We start from the raw sequence: 18,071 nt of genomic DNA, 5'->3' as shown, positions 1-18,071 counted from the left end.
AAAACAAATCTGAAAACTAGCCTAACTTGCTATTCAAATTTTAAGTTAATAGAAAATTTGTTTGGTACTACTTTCCCCTCATTTCCCTAATACAAAGAACTTTACTTCCTACTAGAAACTTTAATCCTTAATATTGCTAAATATTAATCAATAATGATTCTAGAATCACATAAGGTCTATGAATGGGGAAAGATTAAGAAAATCAATCATTATAAAACTCTTCAAGGATCAAGAAATCTGAGGAAGCCTCCCAAAAAGAAAGTCAAAAACCAATTCCAATAAAATAGCCAAAACTGGAGAAAAATGTATGAGGCATAATTAACAGTTCCATATCAGGTGATATAATATAGTGAAAAAAGAGGTGTTCCCACCTGATGCAGAGACTCAGGACGCAGGCTCCAGAAGTCCCAGACCATATCAGGATCCTTTAGGTGTGTTTGAGGGTTTCTTTTTTGGCTGTGGATAAAGGATGGAAACTAAATGGAAAAAGAGAGAAAAAAATCCAAAAATTAAGTTTACAGGAATTATGGTGTCTTATACATTGCTTAACGCTAGGTTTACAGATTATAATTTTGAACAATGTAATCCTAGAATTTTAAGCTGTAAAACCCTAAAATGAAATTTGCCCTCTACAAGTTTCTAGGGCAAACTGCCTCTTTTTATTCATCTTCCAAGCTCTGCAAGGAAAACTGGACTATTCCCATAACATCAGTGAATCCCGAAATGCCAAACTAAGACCAATGATAACTGTTGTTATTTGACCTTATAAAAAGATATTAAATACAGAAAAAAAGTTTTTAAAAGGCAATCTAGCCAATCCAAATTCTCTTCTTTCTGCTTTTCCCAGGGCTTTTCCTCAAATGCCAATCTATACAGAGTATTTGAAATCAATTTAAATCAACAAATATCTGCAGAGTGCAAAATACTTCATCACCTACCAATATGGCATCCCTGATGAAGAAAATGGGGGTGTTATTTCCAACAAGATCCCAATTACCATCCTCTGTGTAAAATTTCACTGCAAACCCTCGAGGGTCACGAACTGTGTCAGCTGAGCCCGATTCTCCAGCTAGAAGATTCAAACGAGAAAAATGAAGCCTCCACAAGAGTACTTTGCATCCAAGAAGGATAAGTCATAAAGAAGCACTGGGATCTATCCTTTCCAATTCATTTTCTAGAAGTAAATTAGGTATTTAAGTGCCTGGGTTATTATTTCTACTACACACCAGCTAACTCAGACTAAAAAGTAAACAAAAGAATTAACTGAGAGAAATGAGAGAGTGTATGTAACAACAGCTGAAAAGATTATCCACTTAACATAAAAAGATAGCTTTGTTCAAACAGGTAATTAAAATTTAAATTAAGGGAAGAGAATAATTATGAAGATTAAGGTAGTGAACAAAGCGAATAAGTGAGTACCAAAATTATGAGGTTAATACTAAGAAAATGAGTCAAAACATAAATTCTTATTCTTAATTTCATTTACTTTTGCATTCCACAGTATTTTAAAAATGCACAAATTCATGCAGAAACAGAATTAATCAGGTATTGTGGTGTGTTGAGATGCAGGTTGATAGCTCTAACTCTTACTAGCTCTGTAACATGAGGAAAATCACTTACTCTCTTTGAAATAGAAAGAACCCCACCTTGCAAAGTAGATCTACAGACTATAAACAATGTCAGTAAAGCACCATCCATGGATGGCATAGAGTTAATTCTCAATAAAGGGCAACTGTTATCACGGCTACTGAGTAAGATTCCCACTTCATGCAACCACTTGTAGGAAAAACTCTTTCCAAATGTCACGGAATTGCAGAGGCGGCCTCTGCGTAAGTATGATTTCCTAAGACCTCAACAAACAGAATTATAAGTAACTTTCTACATGTCTGAAAATATTTTTTCTACTGTAAAACCTTGCTATCATTTGAAGAAGTGCTTGTTTTCTATTGTCTAGTAAGTTTTTTCTTGAAATTAAGTTATAAATGTCCCAGATTAGATACACGGTTGAGTTAAGCAACACCAGTAATGCAAACAGACCAACTTACCAACAGTGGAGAAGCGAACTGCAATGGGCGTCCTCTTTCCAATGTGCTCAAACACCTTCGCCTTGGAGTATCTGGTAATGTCATGCGTGACCTCAAAGTAGCCAAAAGCCCCTAAGGAAAAAGACACAGAAATCCTCATCACAAGACTGTCACTCAGGCCATCAGGCCCTCGATAGGCATCTGTGTGAGAGAGAAACTGGTGGCTTAGCACTGGCCTTCTGGGAGCTTCCAATATGATGGGAGAAGGGGAGATAACCAAACACAAAATGATGAGAGCAAAATGCAAAGTCCTAGGTCACTTAGTGCTAAGCTGAGTGCTACACAGCTGGAGCCAAAGAGGAGGAGGAGATGGGTGGGACCAGAAGGAATGAGCCAAGGTTGCCACAAGGACACAGGGCCTGAGAGGCCCCTGAAGTAGAGGCAGGACCTAGGAGAGAAAGAACAGGGTGGAGAGGAGGAAAAAACAGGGAGAGGATTGAGCACGTACGAAGGTCACCACAGAGCCAAACAACAAACTGAATAGCATATCAAAATCATGAGGGAAAAGACATGCAAAAAAGCTGGAGAAGATGGAAGAGCAAATAAAGAAATTGGGAAGTCCTAACTGGGAGTCCAAGTAAGCAGCTAAAATAAAGCTTCTTCTTCCTTTCTATCAAGCTTTGTTTTTCCTATTGAGTTTTTAGCTTTCTTTTAAACACCACCCCCATCTTTTGTTTCTCCAATAAAAGCAAGATAAAAGTTTTACAGAAGTTTTCAACAAAAAGGAAAAATCACCACAAACCCACCACACTAACACAACCGTCATCGATTTTGCCCAGTTCATTCCAGTGTTTAGCCAGTTAAGTGCACCATCACGAATTATAATTACAGTATGTCTGTATCAGTATTTCCACATTTTTACTTCTTCACTAAACTGCAAAATGGACTAAAAGGAAGATTACTTATTTTCAGTAAAAAATATTTTATATATAATGTGCAATCCAGGGAAATAACCATCATTTAATTATTGACTCCTCTATTGACAGACATTTTTTCCCTTCCTCCTGGAATGGAGATTTGGCACTTCTATTAAAGGAGCTCTGATCCTTTGAGAAGTAATTTTTAACTTCTGTGTTACAACACAGAACACAGTTAACTTCTTTGTTACAACAAATGAACACAGTTCTCACCTGCTCCTTTGGCGTGCACGACTCTCTCAGGAATTCTCTCCCGGTCAAAGTGAGCCATTTCATCAGTGAAAACCACATCCTGAACAAGAAGGGGCCCGCGGGGCCCTACTGTAAGAATATTGAGTTTGTCTCCTATTGGATTACCGGCTCCGGTGGTCAAGACATCAGGTTTCTAAGTGAACATGAGAGGAGAAGAGTGCAAGAGAGTCAGTACAATCACACACTTAATTTCCGCTATCACAGGGCACATCGTTTTGCATTTTTTATACCTTCTACCCAAACTCTTTTTAAATTTCCTGTGTCAAAAGTACTGAAATACTCAAAATATGCAATTGCCTGAAATTTATAGTCAGGTCGCAGAAATCCTAAGAAATCTGCTCTGAGGAGCAGGAAGATGGCTAAATAACTCGCCAACTTGCTCCACCCCTGCTCCAGCTACAGCCGCCAGGCTCCACACAGGAAACCCCAGATACGGATCCTCCCAAACGGATCATATGTGCTGAACGTGGAACGTCCAAACTAATAGTGAGATGATGGTCCCCACAGAAGCTATGCCTGTAAATGCTTTCCTCAATCTTACAAACTCTTCCTGACTGCTGCAGAGGTCAAGGCGGGTCATCCTATACAATGCATTCATTTCTCTCAAGCAGTGTGTACCAGCTATTTGCAACATCTCTTTTCAATTCCAAAAAAAAAAAAAAAGTCAGTGGCTTTTGTTGTCACTGATAATAAACAATTATTGGTAAGATGGATTATAGTACTAATTTTCTTTTTTCTTTTAAACTTCTTTTATTAATTTATTTTATGTATTTATTTTTGGCTGTTTTGGGTCTTTGTTGCTGCATGCAGGCTTTCTCTAGTTGCAGCGAGCAGGGGTTACTCTTCCTTGTGATGTGCAGGCCTCTCATTGCAGTGGTGTCTCTTGTTGCGGAGCACAGGCTCTAGGCGCGCAGGCTTCACTAGTTGTGGTGCGTGGGCTCAGTAGTTGTGGCTCACGGGCTCTAGAACGCAGGCTCAGTAGTTGTGGCACAAGGCTTAGTTGCTCTGCGGCAAGTGGGATCTTCCCGGACCAGGGCTCGAACTCATGTCCCCTGCACTGGCAGGCGGATTTTTAACCACTGCACCACCAGGGGAGTCTCTATAGTATTAATTTTCTAAAGATGCCAAATGTCTCTGAGATGAGACAGGTTGTTTTACAATAATAAAGAATTAGTTCTCATACACCCAATTCTCCCATTTCCGTTACATCAGAAGCCTCTCAGCTGTCCCTTCTCTAGAGTGGGGACAGCACTTTTAAGCCTCACGTGATCCTGGGCAGCTCCCAGCTGTGGTCACACTCTGCTTTTGACTACAGCCAACTGCCTCTCCCACGACCCCCCCTGGTCACTAGGAAATCAGGGGAGATGCAGAGCTAAGCCACCTCCAACTGGGTGGGTCCAACTCCCAGCCCTGCCAATTACCAGATGTGTGGCTACTAGCAAGTTACTTAGTATTTCTGAGGTTATTTTTCATCTGAAAAATGGACAAAAAATAACTACTTCCCAAGGTTAACACATGGATTAAGAGAACTGAATGTACACAAAATAAGGCCACACACTAGGCAAATACATGTTACTGCTGTACTGGCCATGAGAAAGTGACCTGATACCAGAAACAAAGCATTTCTGGCTTTATTTTTCTAGAAACCATGACAGATGTGTAGGTATCCATCCAGACTCTCTCGCCCTATCCCCTAACCAATATCCCATGACGCAAGCTCTGGGCTTTCTCTAGGAATATGATGGAGTGTGGTTACTGCTGGTCCAAAGCTAATTAGAAAGGACAAACACAGAATCAGTGCAGTTGACAGAACTGCATATGTTCTGTATATGTTCTTCATTTCCCTCTGTAACTACCATTTCTCAAGCACCTGCCATACACAAGGCCTTATCCTAGCTACCTTCATTCAAGCCTCCCAAGAACCCAGTGAGATAAACGTCATTACTCCCATTTAATGGGTGATGCCACATGCTCAGAGAATTTAAGTAACTTTACACAGATTTCAATGTGGCAGCCCACGATTACCTGCAACATATAACAAGTATGGAAGGGCAAAGATGTACCTGCCTACTTGCTGATTACTGGGGTTTTTTTGTTTGTTTGTTTTTAAACTCAGTTTAAGGTCACTTTAGAACTAGAACTTTTTTAAGACAGAAGAGCTTCTCTGTTGCTGGACAATTCTAAGAGCTCCCTCTCTAGAAAAGCAGCATCAGTACCTGTTAATGTGTTTACATCTTTCTGGCTGCCAATTCCTCATGACATTCTTACATGCTTCTCCTGGCGCTCTTCCTGCCCCGTCCATGCCACCCCATGAGCTGAGCCAAGGGCATCTTCTTATGCCTCACAGAATAAATATTATAATTATCTGTGTACTTCACAGTTTTTCCTCTCTAGACAGCACACTCCTTTTGCATCTATAGCCCTGACACCTGCCACAGTGCTCAGTTACCAACAAGTGCACAACCAATGCTGTGGATTCAACATGAGAATGAATTAAACTATGGACCAATATGAAATGGCCAAGAAGGATTATTTCTAAAAAGGAGGAGGATACAACAATAGTCTATGCCTCTCCCTGCACCTCCCCTCCAAAAAATAAAAGAGAAATATTTGAACTTATAACTTCATATTCTGATCAATCACCTTCAGACAAACTTCTTATAAAAACTGCTGCAGAAATTGGCAAAGAAGTACTTTGGCCTGGCTAAAAACTGGCACCATGATTAGAAAGAAGGACTCAAAGTTAAAGTAAAATTCCACTTTGGCTTTGCTGTTTGTATTTTTTGGCTCAAACTAAGACACAGATGAAGAAATTTTCCTGGGAGGAGTCAGGCTGGCTTTCTCTGATGAAATATTTTATCAACCTAGCTTCCACTGATTAGTGCCCACTGCTGACAGAATTTCCAAGAACTTGTTAGCCATCTTAGATTTCCTTTTTTAAATTGAAAAACAGTGGTCATGCAAACCATCCCCAACTTTCAATCCCAACAGAGTCATAACGACAGCTTTATATTCCCAGAGATCAATATAGAATATACCTAGTATTTCTAGCAAATCACTGTCTATGACACACCCGTGTACAGAAAACCAAAGACACTCCTGGTCCTCAGATTTCTTGGTGCTCCAGGCCTCTGTCCCGATCCAAAGAAGGGGGGAGACTTCCCCTGATGGGGCAGTTTGGGAAAGGGACCCAGGCCTACACAGGGCTCCACTCTCTCCCCTTTGGAAACCAATGGCTGCAGGCAGCAGCCATTCCTCTGGTAATCTCCAGAGCTGCCTAAACACAAGGGGTACATAAATTCAGCTTAGGAGAGTGGTCTCAGCAGGCCCTCTTGGCCAAAACTCCTAAGCCACATTCTCCAGTCAAACCTCTACTGATAATAAAGGTGATTCTGGATTCCTCTCATGCCACCGACTCCCTGCTTCTCTGTCAGCTTAAGTGTGTAACATGTATGTGAGAGGCCTAACTTACTAGACACGCTCAAGCCTCAAAACAACAAATATCAGCTTGCTCTGCGGGCGCTGTTCTAAACTCCTTACTCGGTTATCACATTTAATCCATCTCTCCGAGGTAAGGGCTATAATAATCTCCATTACACAGAAGAGGAAACTGAGGCACCAAGAAGTTATACAACTTGCTCAAGGCCACCCACTTAGAATGGGGCAGAAGCAGAATTTGAACCCAAGCAGACTGGCTCGAGGACCCAAATCTTACCCACACACTGTAGCACCTCTCAAAACAACACAGCTAACATCTCCTGCACATATTCTTCAGGCTGGGTAATTGACATGTATTAATCTACACACACGTTTTAGATAAATTAATTCTCACAGCAATACTGCAAAGTAAGGAGAATTATTATTCCATTTTCAATATGGGAAACCAAAGAGGAGGGAGGTTAAGTAACCTGGCTGGTGGTCAAGCCTCAATTTGAACCCTCTCTGACTATAAAGCCTGACCCCTCAGCTGACCTCCTTAAAGTTTAAGCCACATAGGGCTTCCCTGGTGGTGCAGTGGTTGCGAATCTGCCTGCCAACGCAGGGGACATGGGTTCGAGCCCTGGTCTGGGAAGATCCCACATGCCGCGGAGCAGCTAGCCCCGTGAACCACAATCACTGAGCCTGCGCGTCTGGAGCCTGTGCTCCGCAACAAGAGAGGCCGCGATAGTGAGAGGCCCGCGCACCGCGATGAGGAGTGGTCCCCACTTGCCGCAACTAGAGAAAACCTTCGCACAGAAATGAAGACCCAACACAGCCATAAATAAATAAATAAAATTAAAAAAAAAAAAGTTTAAGCCACATAAACTTCATTTACAACCACCCTAGGGAGGAGAATGACGGACTTAAGAGACATATCAACCAATGTAGTGTGTGAACGTTATTTGCATCTGACTTTGAACAAAGTGTTAAAAAAAAGAGAGACAGACAGTGTCAGGGGTCCCCAAGACCCCCCGGGTTCAGTGATTCCCTAGAACTCACAGAACTTAGCATCTAGGCATACTCAGGCCGTTATTTATTACAGCATTTAGGTACAAAGCAAAATAAGCAAGGAGAAAAGGCACAGTGAAGTCCAGAGGAAACCAGCACAAGCTTCCAAGAATCCTCTCCCAGAGTCAGGCAAGACATGCCTAATTTCCCCAGCAAGCTGTGGCAACTCACGTGAAGTGCTGTCTCGCAGGGAAGCTTGTTAGAGACTCGGCACCCAGGTTTGTACTGGGGGCTGATCATAGAGACACCCTCTGACTCCCTGAAGGAAAGCCGGTGTTCAGCATAAACCACATTGTTTGCACAAATGGCTTAGGCACTGTGAGCTACTCTTACCAGTTAGGGTGGTGGGAACCCTCCAGAAAGCCAAGGGCCAACCTTGCCTATAGGCCTTTCTAAGGGCAGCAGTCTCAGGCCTGCATGGAAACTCTTTTCTGCACAGAGACAATCTGGGAAACTGATCATGCTACTTGGAAATGTGAGGATGTGAGGTATTACTGTTCATTTTGTAGATGTGATCACAGTATTATTTAAAAAGTCTTCTCTTGGGCTTCCCTGGTGGCGCAGTGGGTGAGAGTCCGCCTGCCGATGCAGGGGACACGGGGTCATGCCCCGGTCCGGGAAGATCCCATATGCCACGGAGCAGCTGGGCCCGTGAGCCATGGCCGCTGAGCCTGCGTGTCCGGAGCCTGTGCTCCGCAACGGGAGAGGCCACAAGAGTGAGAGGCCCGCGTACCGCAAAAAAAAAAAAAAAAAAAAAAAAAAAGTCTTATCTTTTGGAGATACATCCTAAAATATTCACAGATAAAATGATACAATGCCTGCTATTTGCTTCAAAAATGGGGTGGGGGGGAGTTGGTGGGATAGAAATTCATTATTGAAGCTGAGAGACAACGCACTTGGAGGTTCACCAAACTATCCTCCCTATTCAGTTCTGGTTTGAAATTTTCCACAATATAAAGTTTTGGGTTTGTTTTTGTTTTTTTTTTCCATGAAGAATCAAAGAGAAATGTCTAAGAGAAGAAATGAGGGAGAAGTTGAAGCAAGGGAGAGAAATAGGGGGCCGCATCATACATGAGTGGTAGCTCTGAGCAGGGAAACTCAGCACTGCACTCAAAATATACAACAGACCAGGTGATGAACGCTGGCTCCTGCCCAGACAGGGCTTACTGTCACCAGGAAAAGTGGAAAACCCTAACTTCCATGTAAGCTATTTACTCCTCAACTCTGGATTAAGTCTGATGTGCTTTTCATTTTCAGCATCAGAGAGTGACTCACCTCAATACCACATCACACTGAGGGAGTTTTCTAGCACACAATCAGTGCATTGACAACACTAGGAAAGTTTTCTGACTGCCTGAAAGACTGAAAACTACGCTTTCTGGACTCTAAGGGGACACTTCATCACTGGGGTATACTTCATTTTGTAAGTTGACTTCATCATGGTTAAGCCACTAAGGGCCTCAGTATAAGTCAAGAACAGTTGGTCATTCTAAGCTCAAGAGGCGAGAAGGAGTTTTCATTCTACTTCACTAATTGCCTAAGTTATTCTATACCGTCTGCCTGGAGAACTGCCATTCAGTAAAATACTAAGTAATACATAATGGAAAAAGTGAAATCCAATAAATGTAAGAAAAAAATCAAACTGTGTTTTTCAACAAGAACCAAATGGGTCCTGTTGGTACTAAACGAAGTATACTACTAAAGTCTCACTGAAGTGACGACAGGCCGTCTCAGCAGTGTGCGAACTGGTATGGGATACGGCCTTAGGCTGACAACAATACACTGCTCGAGGAACAATAGGATCTCACAGGCGTAAGTGGCGCTGGGAAAACTGGACAGCTGCATGTAAAAGAATGAAATTAGAACACTCCCTAACACCATCCACAAAAATAAACTCAAAACGGACTAAAGACCTAAATGTAAGACCGGACACTATCAAACTCTTATAGGAAAACATAGGAAGAACACTCTTGGACATAAATCACAGCAAGATCTTTTTTGACCCGCCTCCTAGAGTAATGGAAATAAAAACAAAAATAAACAAATAGGACCTAATGAAACTTAAAAGCTTTTGCACAACAAAGGAAACCATAAACAAGACGAAAAGACAACCCACAGAATGGGAGAAAATATTTGCAAAAGAATGAACGGGACAAAGATTAATCTCCAGGGCTTCCCTGGTGGCACAGTGGTTGGGAGTCCGCCTGCTGATGCAGGGGACGCGGGATCGTGCCCCGGGCCGGGAGGATCCTGCGTGCCGCGGAGCGGCTGGGCCCGTGAGCCATGGCCGCTAAGCCTGCGCGTCCGGAGCCTGTGCTCCACAGTGGGAGAGGCCGCAGCAGTGAGAGGCCCGCGTACCGCAAAAAAAAAAAAAAAAAAAAGATTAATCTCCAAAATATATAAACAGCTCATGCAGCTCAATATTAAAAAAACCCAATCAAAAAAATGGGCAGGGGGCTTCCCTGGTGGCGCAGTGGTTGGGAGTCCGCCTGCCGATGCAGGGGACACGGGTTCGTGCCCCGGTCTGGGAGGATCCCACATGCCGCGGAGCGGCTCGGCCCGTGAGCCATGGCTGCTGGGCCTGCGCGTCCGGAGCCTGTGCTTCGCAACGGGAGAGGCCACAGCAGTGAGAGGCCCACATACCGCAAAAAAAAAAAAAAAAAAAAAAAAAAATGGGCAGAAGATCTAAATAGACATTTCTCCAAAGAAGACATACAGATGGCCAAGAGGCACATGAAAAGCTGCTCAACATCACTAATTATTAGAGAAATGCAAATCAAAATGCACTGATGCAATGAGGTATCACCTCACATCAGTTAGAATGGGTATCATCAGAAAATCTAGAAACAACAAATGCTGGAGAGGGTGTGGAGAAAAGGGAACCCTCTTGCACTGTTGGTGGGAATGTAAATTGATACAGCCACTATGGAGAACAGTATGGAGGTTCCTTAAAAAACTAAAAATAGAATTACCATATGACCCAGCAATCCCACTACTGGGCATATATCCAGAGAAAACCATAATTCAAAAAGACACATGCACCCCAATGTTCACTGCAGCACTATTTACAATAGCCAGGTCATGGAAACAACCTAAATGCCCACTGACAGACAAATGGATAAAGAAGATGTGGTACATATATAGAGTGGAATATTCCTCAGCCATAAAAAGGAATGAAACTGGGTCATTTGTAGAGACGTGGATGGACCTAGAGACCGTCATACAGAGTGAAGTAAGTCAGAAAGAGAAAAACAAATATCATACATTAACACATATACGTGGAATCTAGAATAATGGTACAGATGAACCAGTTTTCAAGGCAGAAACAGAGACACAGATGTAGAGAACAAACGTATGGACACCAAGGGGGGAAAGTGGAGGGGGTGTGGTGGGATGAATTGGGAGATTGGGATTGACATATATACACTAATATGTATAAAATATATAACTAATAAGAACCTGCTCTATAAAAAAATAAATAAAATAAAATAAAATAAAGAAGATCTCACAGGCAAGCAAAGAATTGTCTGTCCTTGAACTTCATGGGGGCAAGAGGAGCAAACGCCTGAAGAAAATAAAAAATGATTCCAAGGATTCCAGGGAAGAAAACTAGTGGGAAGTGTTTTTTGTTTTTTAATTTATTTATGGTTCATTGGGTCTTCCTTGCTGCGCGCAGGCTATCTCTAGTTGTGGCAAGCGGGGCTACTCTTCATTGCGGTGTGCAGGCTTCTCATTGTGGTGGCTTCTCTTGTTGCAGAGCACAGGCTCTAGGCATGCGGGCTTCAGTAGTTGTGGCATGGGGGCTCAGTAGTTGTGGCTTGCGCGCTCTAGAGGGCAGGCTCAGTAGCTGTGGCACACGGGTTTAGTTGTTCCGCGACATGTGGGATCTTCCCAGACCAGGGCTTGAACCTGTATTCCCTGCATTGGCAGGCAGATTCTTAACCACTGTGCCACCAGGGAAGTCCCTAGTGGGTAGGTTATTTTGTTCTTTTTTTTTTATTGGTAGATATTAATCCAATGTTATCAGTAATCACTTTTTTTTTAAAGTAGGTCTGGATGGACTCCATTGACTGTGCTTTTTTAAAAAATTTTAATTGAAATATAGTTGATTTACAATATTGTGTTAGTTTCAGGTATACAACAAGTGATTCAGATATAGATATATATAGATATATAGATATATTTTAGATTCCTTTCCACTATAGGTTATTACAAGATATTGAGTATAGTTCCCTATGCTATACAGTATACAGTAGGTCCTTGTGGGTTATCTCTTTTATTTATAGTAGTGTGTATATCTTAATCCCAAACTCCTAATTTATCCCTCCCCCCTGCCCACTTTCCCCTTTGTTAACCATAAATTTTCCTTCTATGTCTGTGAGTCTATTTCTGTTTTGTAAATAAGTTCATTTGTATCATTTTCTTAGATTCTAGTGGATAGTTTTAATTCCAGAAAAAACTAAAAAGTTGCCTTCTACAAGGAAGATAAATAAATGTCAGACTTCAAGGTCACATGGTTGGATGGCTGAGCACAGACTGACTGAACACACCTCCTCCCTCACTCAAATAGGAAATGTTTGTTTTTCCAGCAAGGCACTTTTGTATTATTTTTTCTAAGAGGAAACATGTCACAGTAGTTGCTAATATTTTTCTCCTCTCTTCTTGGTGAGTTGTCCACATCCAGCAAGATATGGTTAAAATACACTGATACTGGTTTTCAATAATTAGCAAACAATTAGAATAATCCCACCAAGAAAAGAACCTTGAAAATATACAGAATAACTACTGCAAAAGAGGTTTTCACTGTCTTGAAACTGACTTTACTAAATAAATCTGATAGCACTGGGAATTGCTCTGGTCCTTCAATTTTTTAAAAAAGTAGGGAATAAGAGGAGAGAAAGGCTCAAAAAATGAAGGACAACTGATCCACAAATATAAAAGGTTTCATTACTCTTTGTAGTAGAAGCTACAGTAGTCACAGTACCAGAAAGAAAATGAAGAACAAAAGTGAGAAAATAAACAAAAATAAATATTTGCTTGTTTTATGTTTCGCAATCAGCCTCTCTTTTCTTACCAGGAAAAAAATACAGAGTGGTCTAGATGTTGGCTAAAAGAAGTAAAAGCTTAGAAATTTTAATTCAGCTTCTCCTAATGTCCATCTGTCTCTCTCTCTTTCTGCCATACTATGTCTCATTCCTAGGTCGTTGCCACCAGAAATGAAAGCACGTGTGCACAAGAAGTTATTGAGTCACTACTTCTCCAGCCTGAATGTTAGCAGTGTAACGTCAATGCAGTTATTATCAAGTTACCCTAAAAAATACATAAACCCTCAAAGGCTCTGTCTTATGACTCATTGACAGGAATGGATGGGATAAGACCCAACCTCTCTCCCAAGTAATAAGGGAACTGTTAAAAAAAAAAGGTTCCCTTGAAATGCTCAAATTCTTCAGTTTTTAAGGGATCAGAGGCTAACAAGTACCCTAAGTATCCCAAAGGAAGAGCCAGTGGCACTCTAAGCAATGAACAACAAAGTTTCCATCTAAGTTCCATTCAGAGTGACTGGAAATACATGGAGAACCACCTCCCTCCCTTCAAGGTATTTTGACAGAAAAAAAAAATAAAGTTTTTAAGAAGATCCAAGTCATACCTATGAACATATGTGATTCACTCATCGCTCGCTTATTAAAGTTCACAAAGATCCCAATTCACTTGTCAGCAACAAAATATTCCCACAAGGAGAGATGCTCAAAAAATTGCTTTCATGCTGGCTGACAAAGGTCCTAAAGAAGGAGACACCCAGCTTGACATTCGGCATCTAGTTCTTGAGGATGGAGACAGCAGGGTGCCCTCCAACAGTCGTTCCATAACTTAAAGCTCTCACAATCCAGAAAAAATAAAAACAAACTGGGGGTGGGAGGCAGGATACTGACACAGAGCTGCCCACTTATAAAAAAAAAAAATTTGCCAAGCAAGTGGAGATTTTTTTAAAAAATACCACCCTTTACTGTCATAATTTTCTAACAGAAAGAATATGTTAAAGTCAGAAAGTAAAAAGGACATACCCTTTTAAAAGAGATTATGTCTGTTTGCTCATCACCACATCACAAGAAAATGGCTAGAGAGATCATCACCACGTGGAACGTATGTTTGGATACAATGTAGTAGGGTTGGCTACCTAGGCACAGAGGTAGACTATGCTTCCCAGCCTCCCTCACAGTAGGTGTGGCCATGTGACAGGGTGCTAGACAATGGAATGTGAGTAGAAGTGACCTACAGCACTTCCAGCCTGGCCTCTAAACCTCCCTCACACTCTCCGCCATGCTCTTAACCTTCTGTGACTAGACAGTGATGTCAAGGGCAACATTAAGAAACCATGTGTTGACAACGGGGAGTCCTCCTTCAGCCTGCAGCCCTCAATAACTGTGGGCCGCAGAGTACTCACTACCCCCTTCTTCAACCTCAAACCACTTTGGCTAATCATGTAAGAGAGAAATAAACTTCTAATATGTTTATGCCATTATACACTTTGGGATGTATAATATTATTACAGCACCTGGCCCATACATGACTGTACTTAAAATATGGGCTATGAATTAAGGATAATAAGACAAACAATCCAATGTTTCAAAGGACAAAAGATTTGACCAGATACATCAAAGACATATATACCAATGGTCAAATAAGCATATGAAAAGATGCTCAGCATCACTGGTCATCAGAGCAATGCAAATACCACTTCCTACCCACCAGAATGGCTTAAGTTAAAAGAATGACAATACCAAAAGATGGCAGGATGTGGAGCAACTGGAACTCTCAAACTCAGTTGATGGAACTGTAAAATGGTACAACTGCATGGGAAAAAGGCTTACGAGTTTCTCACAAGACATTCAATTACCTTACTCACTTACCCAGCAATTCTACTCATAGGTATGTTTTAAAAGAAATAAAAGCATATGTGTACAAAAAGATTTATACAAGATTCTTTATAGAACCTTTATTAATAACAGCCACACACTGGGAATAGCCCAGGTGCCCAGCAACCGGATAAACATGTGGTGGTCTAACCATACAGTGGAATCCTACTCAGCAATATAAAGAACCATGGATACATGTAATGACGTGAATGAATTCTAAAACATTTTTTTAAATTTAAAACATATTTGCTGAATGAAAGCAGCATTACACAAAAAGTACATAAATCGATGGTTAAAAAAGAAAATCAACATGGGTGCCTGGGGCAAGACTGCAGGGGTTGCAGGAAAAGACTGGAAACAGCATGAGGGAACATTCCAGGGTAATGAGAATCTTCTGTACCTTCATAAAGGAACCGGATGCACAGGTGTTTATATTTATCAAAAAGCACAGAATGGTGCACTTAATATTTGTATATTTCCTTGTATATAATAATGGTGCACTTAATATTTGTATATTTCCTTGTATATAATAATGGTGCACTTAATATTTGTATATTTCCTTGTATATAAGTTTTGCCTTAACATAAATAAGCATCGAATGCTGTTAATTTGCATGCTGAGTCAAGTCTGCTGATGTCTACAACTTACTCTGAAATGCACCTCCAAAACACAGGTTAAAGGATGTATGAAGGGATAGACAGATGGAATAACGTAATAAAAAATACACAGCAAAAAAAATGTGGTGGATATGTGGGCATACACTACACAATCCTTCCCACTTTTCTGAATGTTTGAAAATTTTCAAAAGAAAGCACTGGAAAATTACAAAGGCCATGTGACATATGCAAAATTCCATTTGGTGGGGGGAGTCACCTCAAAGAAATAAGCAGTTTTCACTCAGAGCAGCTCAAGTAAGGAACAACAAGACATCAATGTGGCTGCCAATCAGGACAATGTAAACAGTGCACTGAGATGCATGGGCAGAGGAGACAGCAGTATTTCACCCGGAAGTGCCCAAATTATAGATGTGCTTTGCGAGCCAGCTGTTTCCCACAACGGTGGCCAGGTAGGGTAAATCACCAGCGAGGTCATAAGGACTTAACAACAGTTAATGATTCTCCCAAACAGTGAAGAGGCAAGCTAGTCTCAGGGGAGTCCTTTAAAGAGAATACATTTTGTTTTATGAAAAACTCACTACACTGTCCATATTTTTTTCAGTTCACCGAGTATTCATGAAAACCTCCATGTGAACCAGGATGCAGCAACCACTGGGTATGGAGAGAGTCCTGGCCCCAAGAAGCTGAGTTCTAATCTTGACCCTGCCACTAACTAGCTGCTTGTCCTTGATCGATAAGATGCTAAGTCTCTCTGGGTCACTTTGACTAAGAACTCATGAAGAACTAAATACCCTAGTAGCATATAAGGAACAAAATGATAAATTTTCCAGGCTCTTAGAAGAGAATGGCAGCCTTCTCACAAACAGGGAACTATAAGGCAATCCATGGGAACTCAGCATTAATACTAGTTCATTAACACTAGCCTGGTTTTAAGAAAGACAAGACAAGGAAAGCATGACTCTAGTCCTCTCTCTGCCATTAACCAGCCACCATGGGAACTGGGCAAGTCCCTCAGACTCTCTGGGCCAATGTGACAAAAGAACACTCAAAACTGAAGTGCAGAAACTAACACAGTATTGTGAAGCAATTATACTCCAATAAAGATCTATTAAAAAAATAATAATAAATGCTCTCATCCCATGCAACCTCCTCAGAGATGCCCTTTAAGGCTCTGCACCCCAGGGTACAGGCCAGGAATGCCTGGCCCACCACCACTGGGCTGAAATCCTACTCATCTTTAAAGCGCTTGTTCAGATGTCACCTGCTTTGAGAAGCCTGCCAGCCCAGTCAGTCACTCCCTTTCATTCTGCAGATAACCTATATTAGCGCCCTCACCACGTTGGATGGTAATCATTTGTTTATCTGTCTTGTCTCCCAGACTGGACCTGGAGCTTCTGGGTGGTGCAACTCTGGCCTCATTGGAATTTGTACCACTCACCCAGCACTGTTCCTAGCACATGCTGGCATTCAAAGCATACGTGTAAATAAGCGCATTAATTAATCACTAAGTTCACTTCTAGCTCTAAAATGCTAGACTTGGTGTTTTTAAGTGCAAACGAAATCATGGGTATAAAAATCTTTTTATTTAGTCGTTTAATGCTGTGTGTACGGTGCTGGGGACGTCGACATGATAAAACACGGTCCCTGTCCCCCTGGTACCCCACAAATAGGAAAGCTGGTAGTCACTGTTTCAGCAAGGGCAAAGCTAGAGCTTGTTCTGACCTCCCCCCTCACTTCCTTTCTTGCAGCTGCAGCTCTCTGCCTCTTTCCCCATGAGCCTTCACTCCTGCCTCAAGCTGCGACCTCTGTCCCAGCTGGCAAAAGCGCAAAATTATAAGCCAACCACCCGCGACCTGCGGCCCTAACAAATCCTGCTGCCCACCGCCCCAGAACCCTCTCCCCTCCTGCCTGCGAATATAAGACCGAACGGCAGCGCGCGCGCGCGCACGCACACACACACACACACACACACACACACACACACACACACACACACACACACACACACACACACACACACACACACACACACACACACACACACACACACACACACACACACACACAACCCGCCCGTTATCTGTGGTACTGCCCCACCGAACCGCCGCGCTGGAGAAGCAGGGGCGGTTACTCGCGGACACCTAGCTTTCTGCGCGGACCGTAGGGCCGGCTCAGAGAGCGCAGGGTGTACCTGCACTGCCCGCTGCTCCTTCCAGAGCTTCATTTGGTCGCTAGCTGGATCCCGGCTGTCCGCCATGGTGTCTGGCGCTGCAGAACGCTGCAGGGTACCTCTACTCTCGCGTCTCCAGCCAGCCCCGCGGCTGAAATTGGCTTCTTCAGACTCCGCCCCTCAGCTCCGGCCCTTGTCCCGCCCCCCTTGGCGGGACCGCCTCCTGATTGGCCGCTCGAGCGCCAGGCAGGATGGGATTGGAAACCAAATAGGGGCGGGGCTGGGACTCGGAGGGGAGAGGTTGGGGAGAGGTTGGGGAGAGGTTGGGGAGGGGTTGGAAAAGGTGGGGAGCCCCGCGGCTCCGACCCCCTAACCTCGAGATTAAGGAACCTAGGGCCGGGGCCCCGAGTACCAGGACGTGACTCTCTCCTCGGTTTATCAACATCCTTCACGGTGCCCTGGGACGCAGCGGTTGGTGGACTGCCAGTTTTGTTGAGGGAACGCTTAGGTCCTGCTGGGTGCGGCTTTGAACTCCGTAAATATGCTCTCAGCTCTTAAAAAAAAAGAAAAAGAAATCCTGGGTTGAGTTCATCTGTGCAAAATGAAGTTTTGTCATGTTCTAATGTTAA

The 18,071-nt window shown here is 42.6% G+C and overlaps 1 protein-coding gene across 1 annotated transcript in view; it reads right to left on the bottom strand.

The window, feature by feature from the left end:
- The window catches only part of CAT (catalase), a 37,392-nt gene extending 19,799 nt beyond the window's left edge, over positions 1-17,593 (bottom strand). Inside the window, exons 1-5 of the mRNA XM_081241358.1 lie at positions 17,464-17,593; positions 3,215-3,386; positions 2,046-2,156; positions 939-1,069; positions 372-476 (exon numbers count right to left, since the gene is read on the bottom strand). Of these exons, the coding sequence (XP_081097484.1) occupies positions 372-476; positions 939-1,069; positions 2,046-2,156; positions 3,215-3,386; positions 17,464-17,529 (585 nt within the window). The 5' untranslated portion in view covers positions 17,530-17,593. The remainder of the gene's footprint in view (positions 1-371; positions 477-938; positions 1,070-2,045; positions 2,157-3,214; positions 3,387-17,463) is intronic.
- Positions 17,594-18,071: the final 478 nt, after the last annotated feature.

This window comes from Mesoplodon bidens (genome assembly GCF_964165515.1).
Source record: "Mesoplodon bidens genome assembly, chromosome: 7".
Classification (NCBI taxonomy): Eukaryota; Metazoa; Chordata; class Mammalia; order Artiodactyla; family Ziphiidae; genus Mesoplodon; species Mesoplodon bidens.
This window is presented reverse-complemented; position numbering and strand designations above follow the sequence as displayed.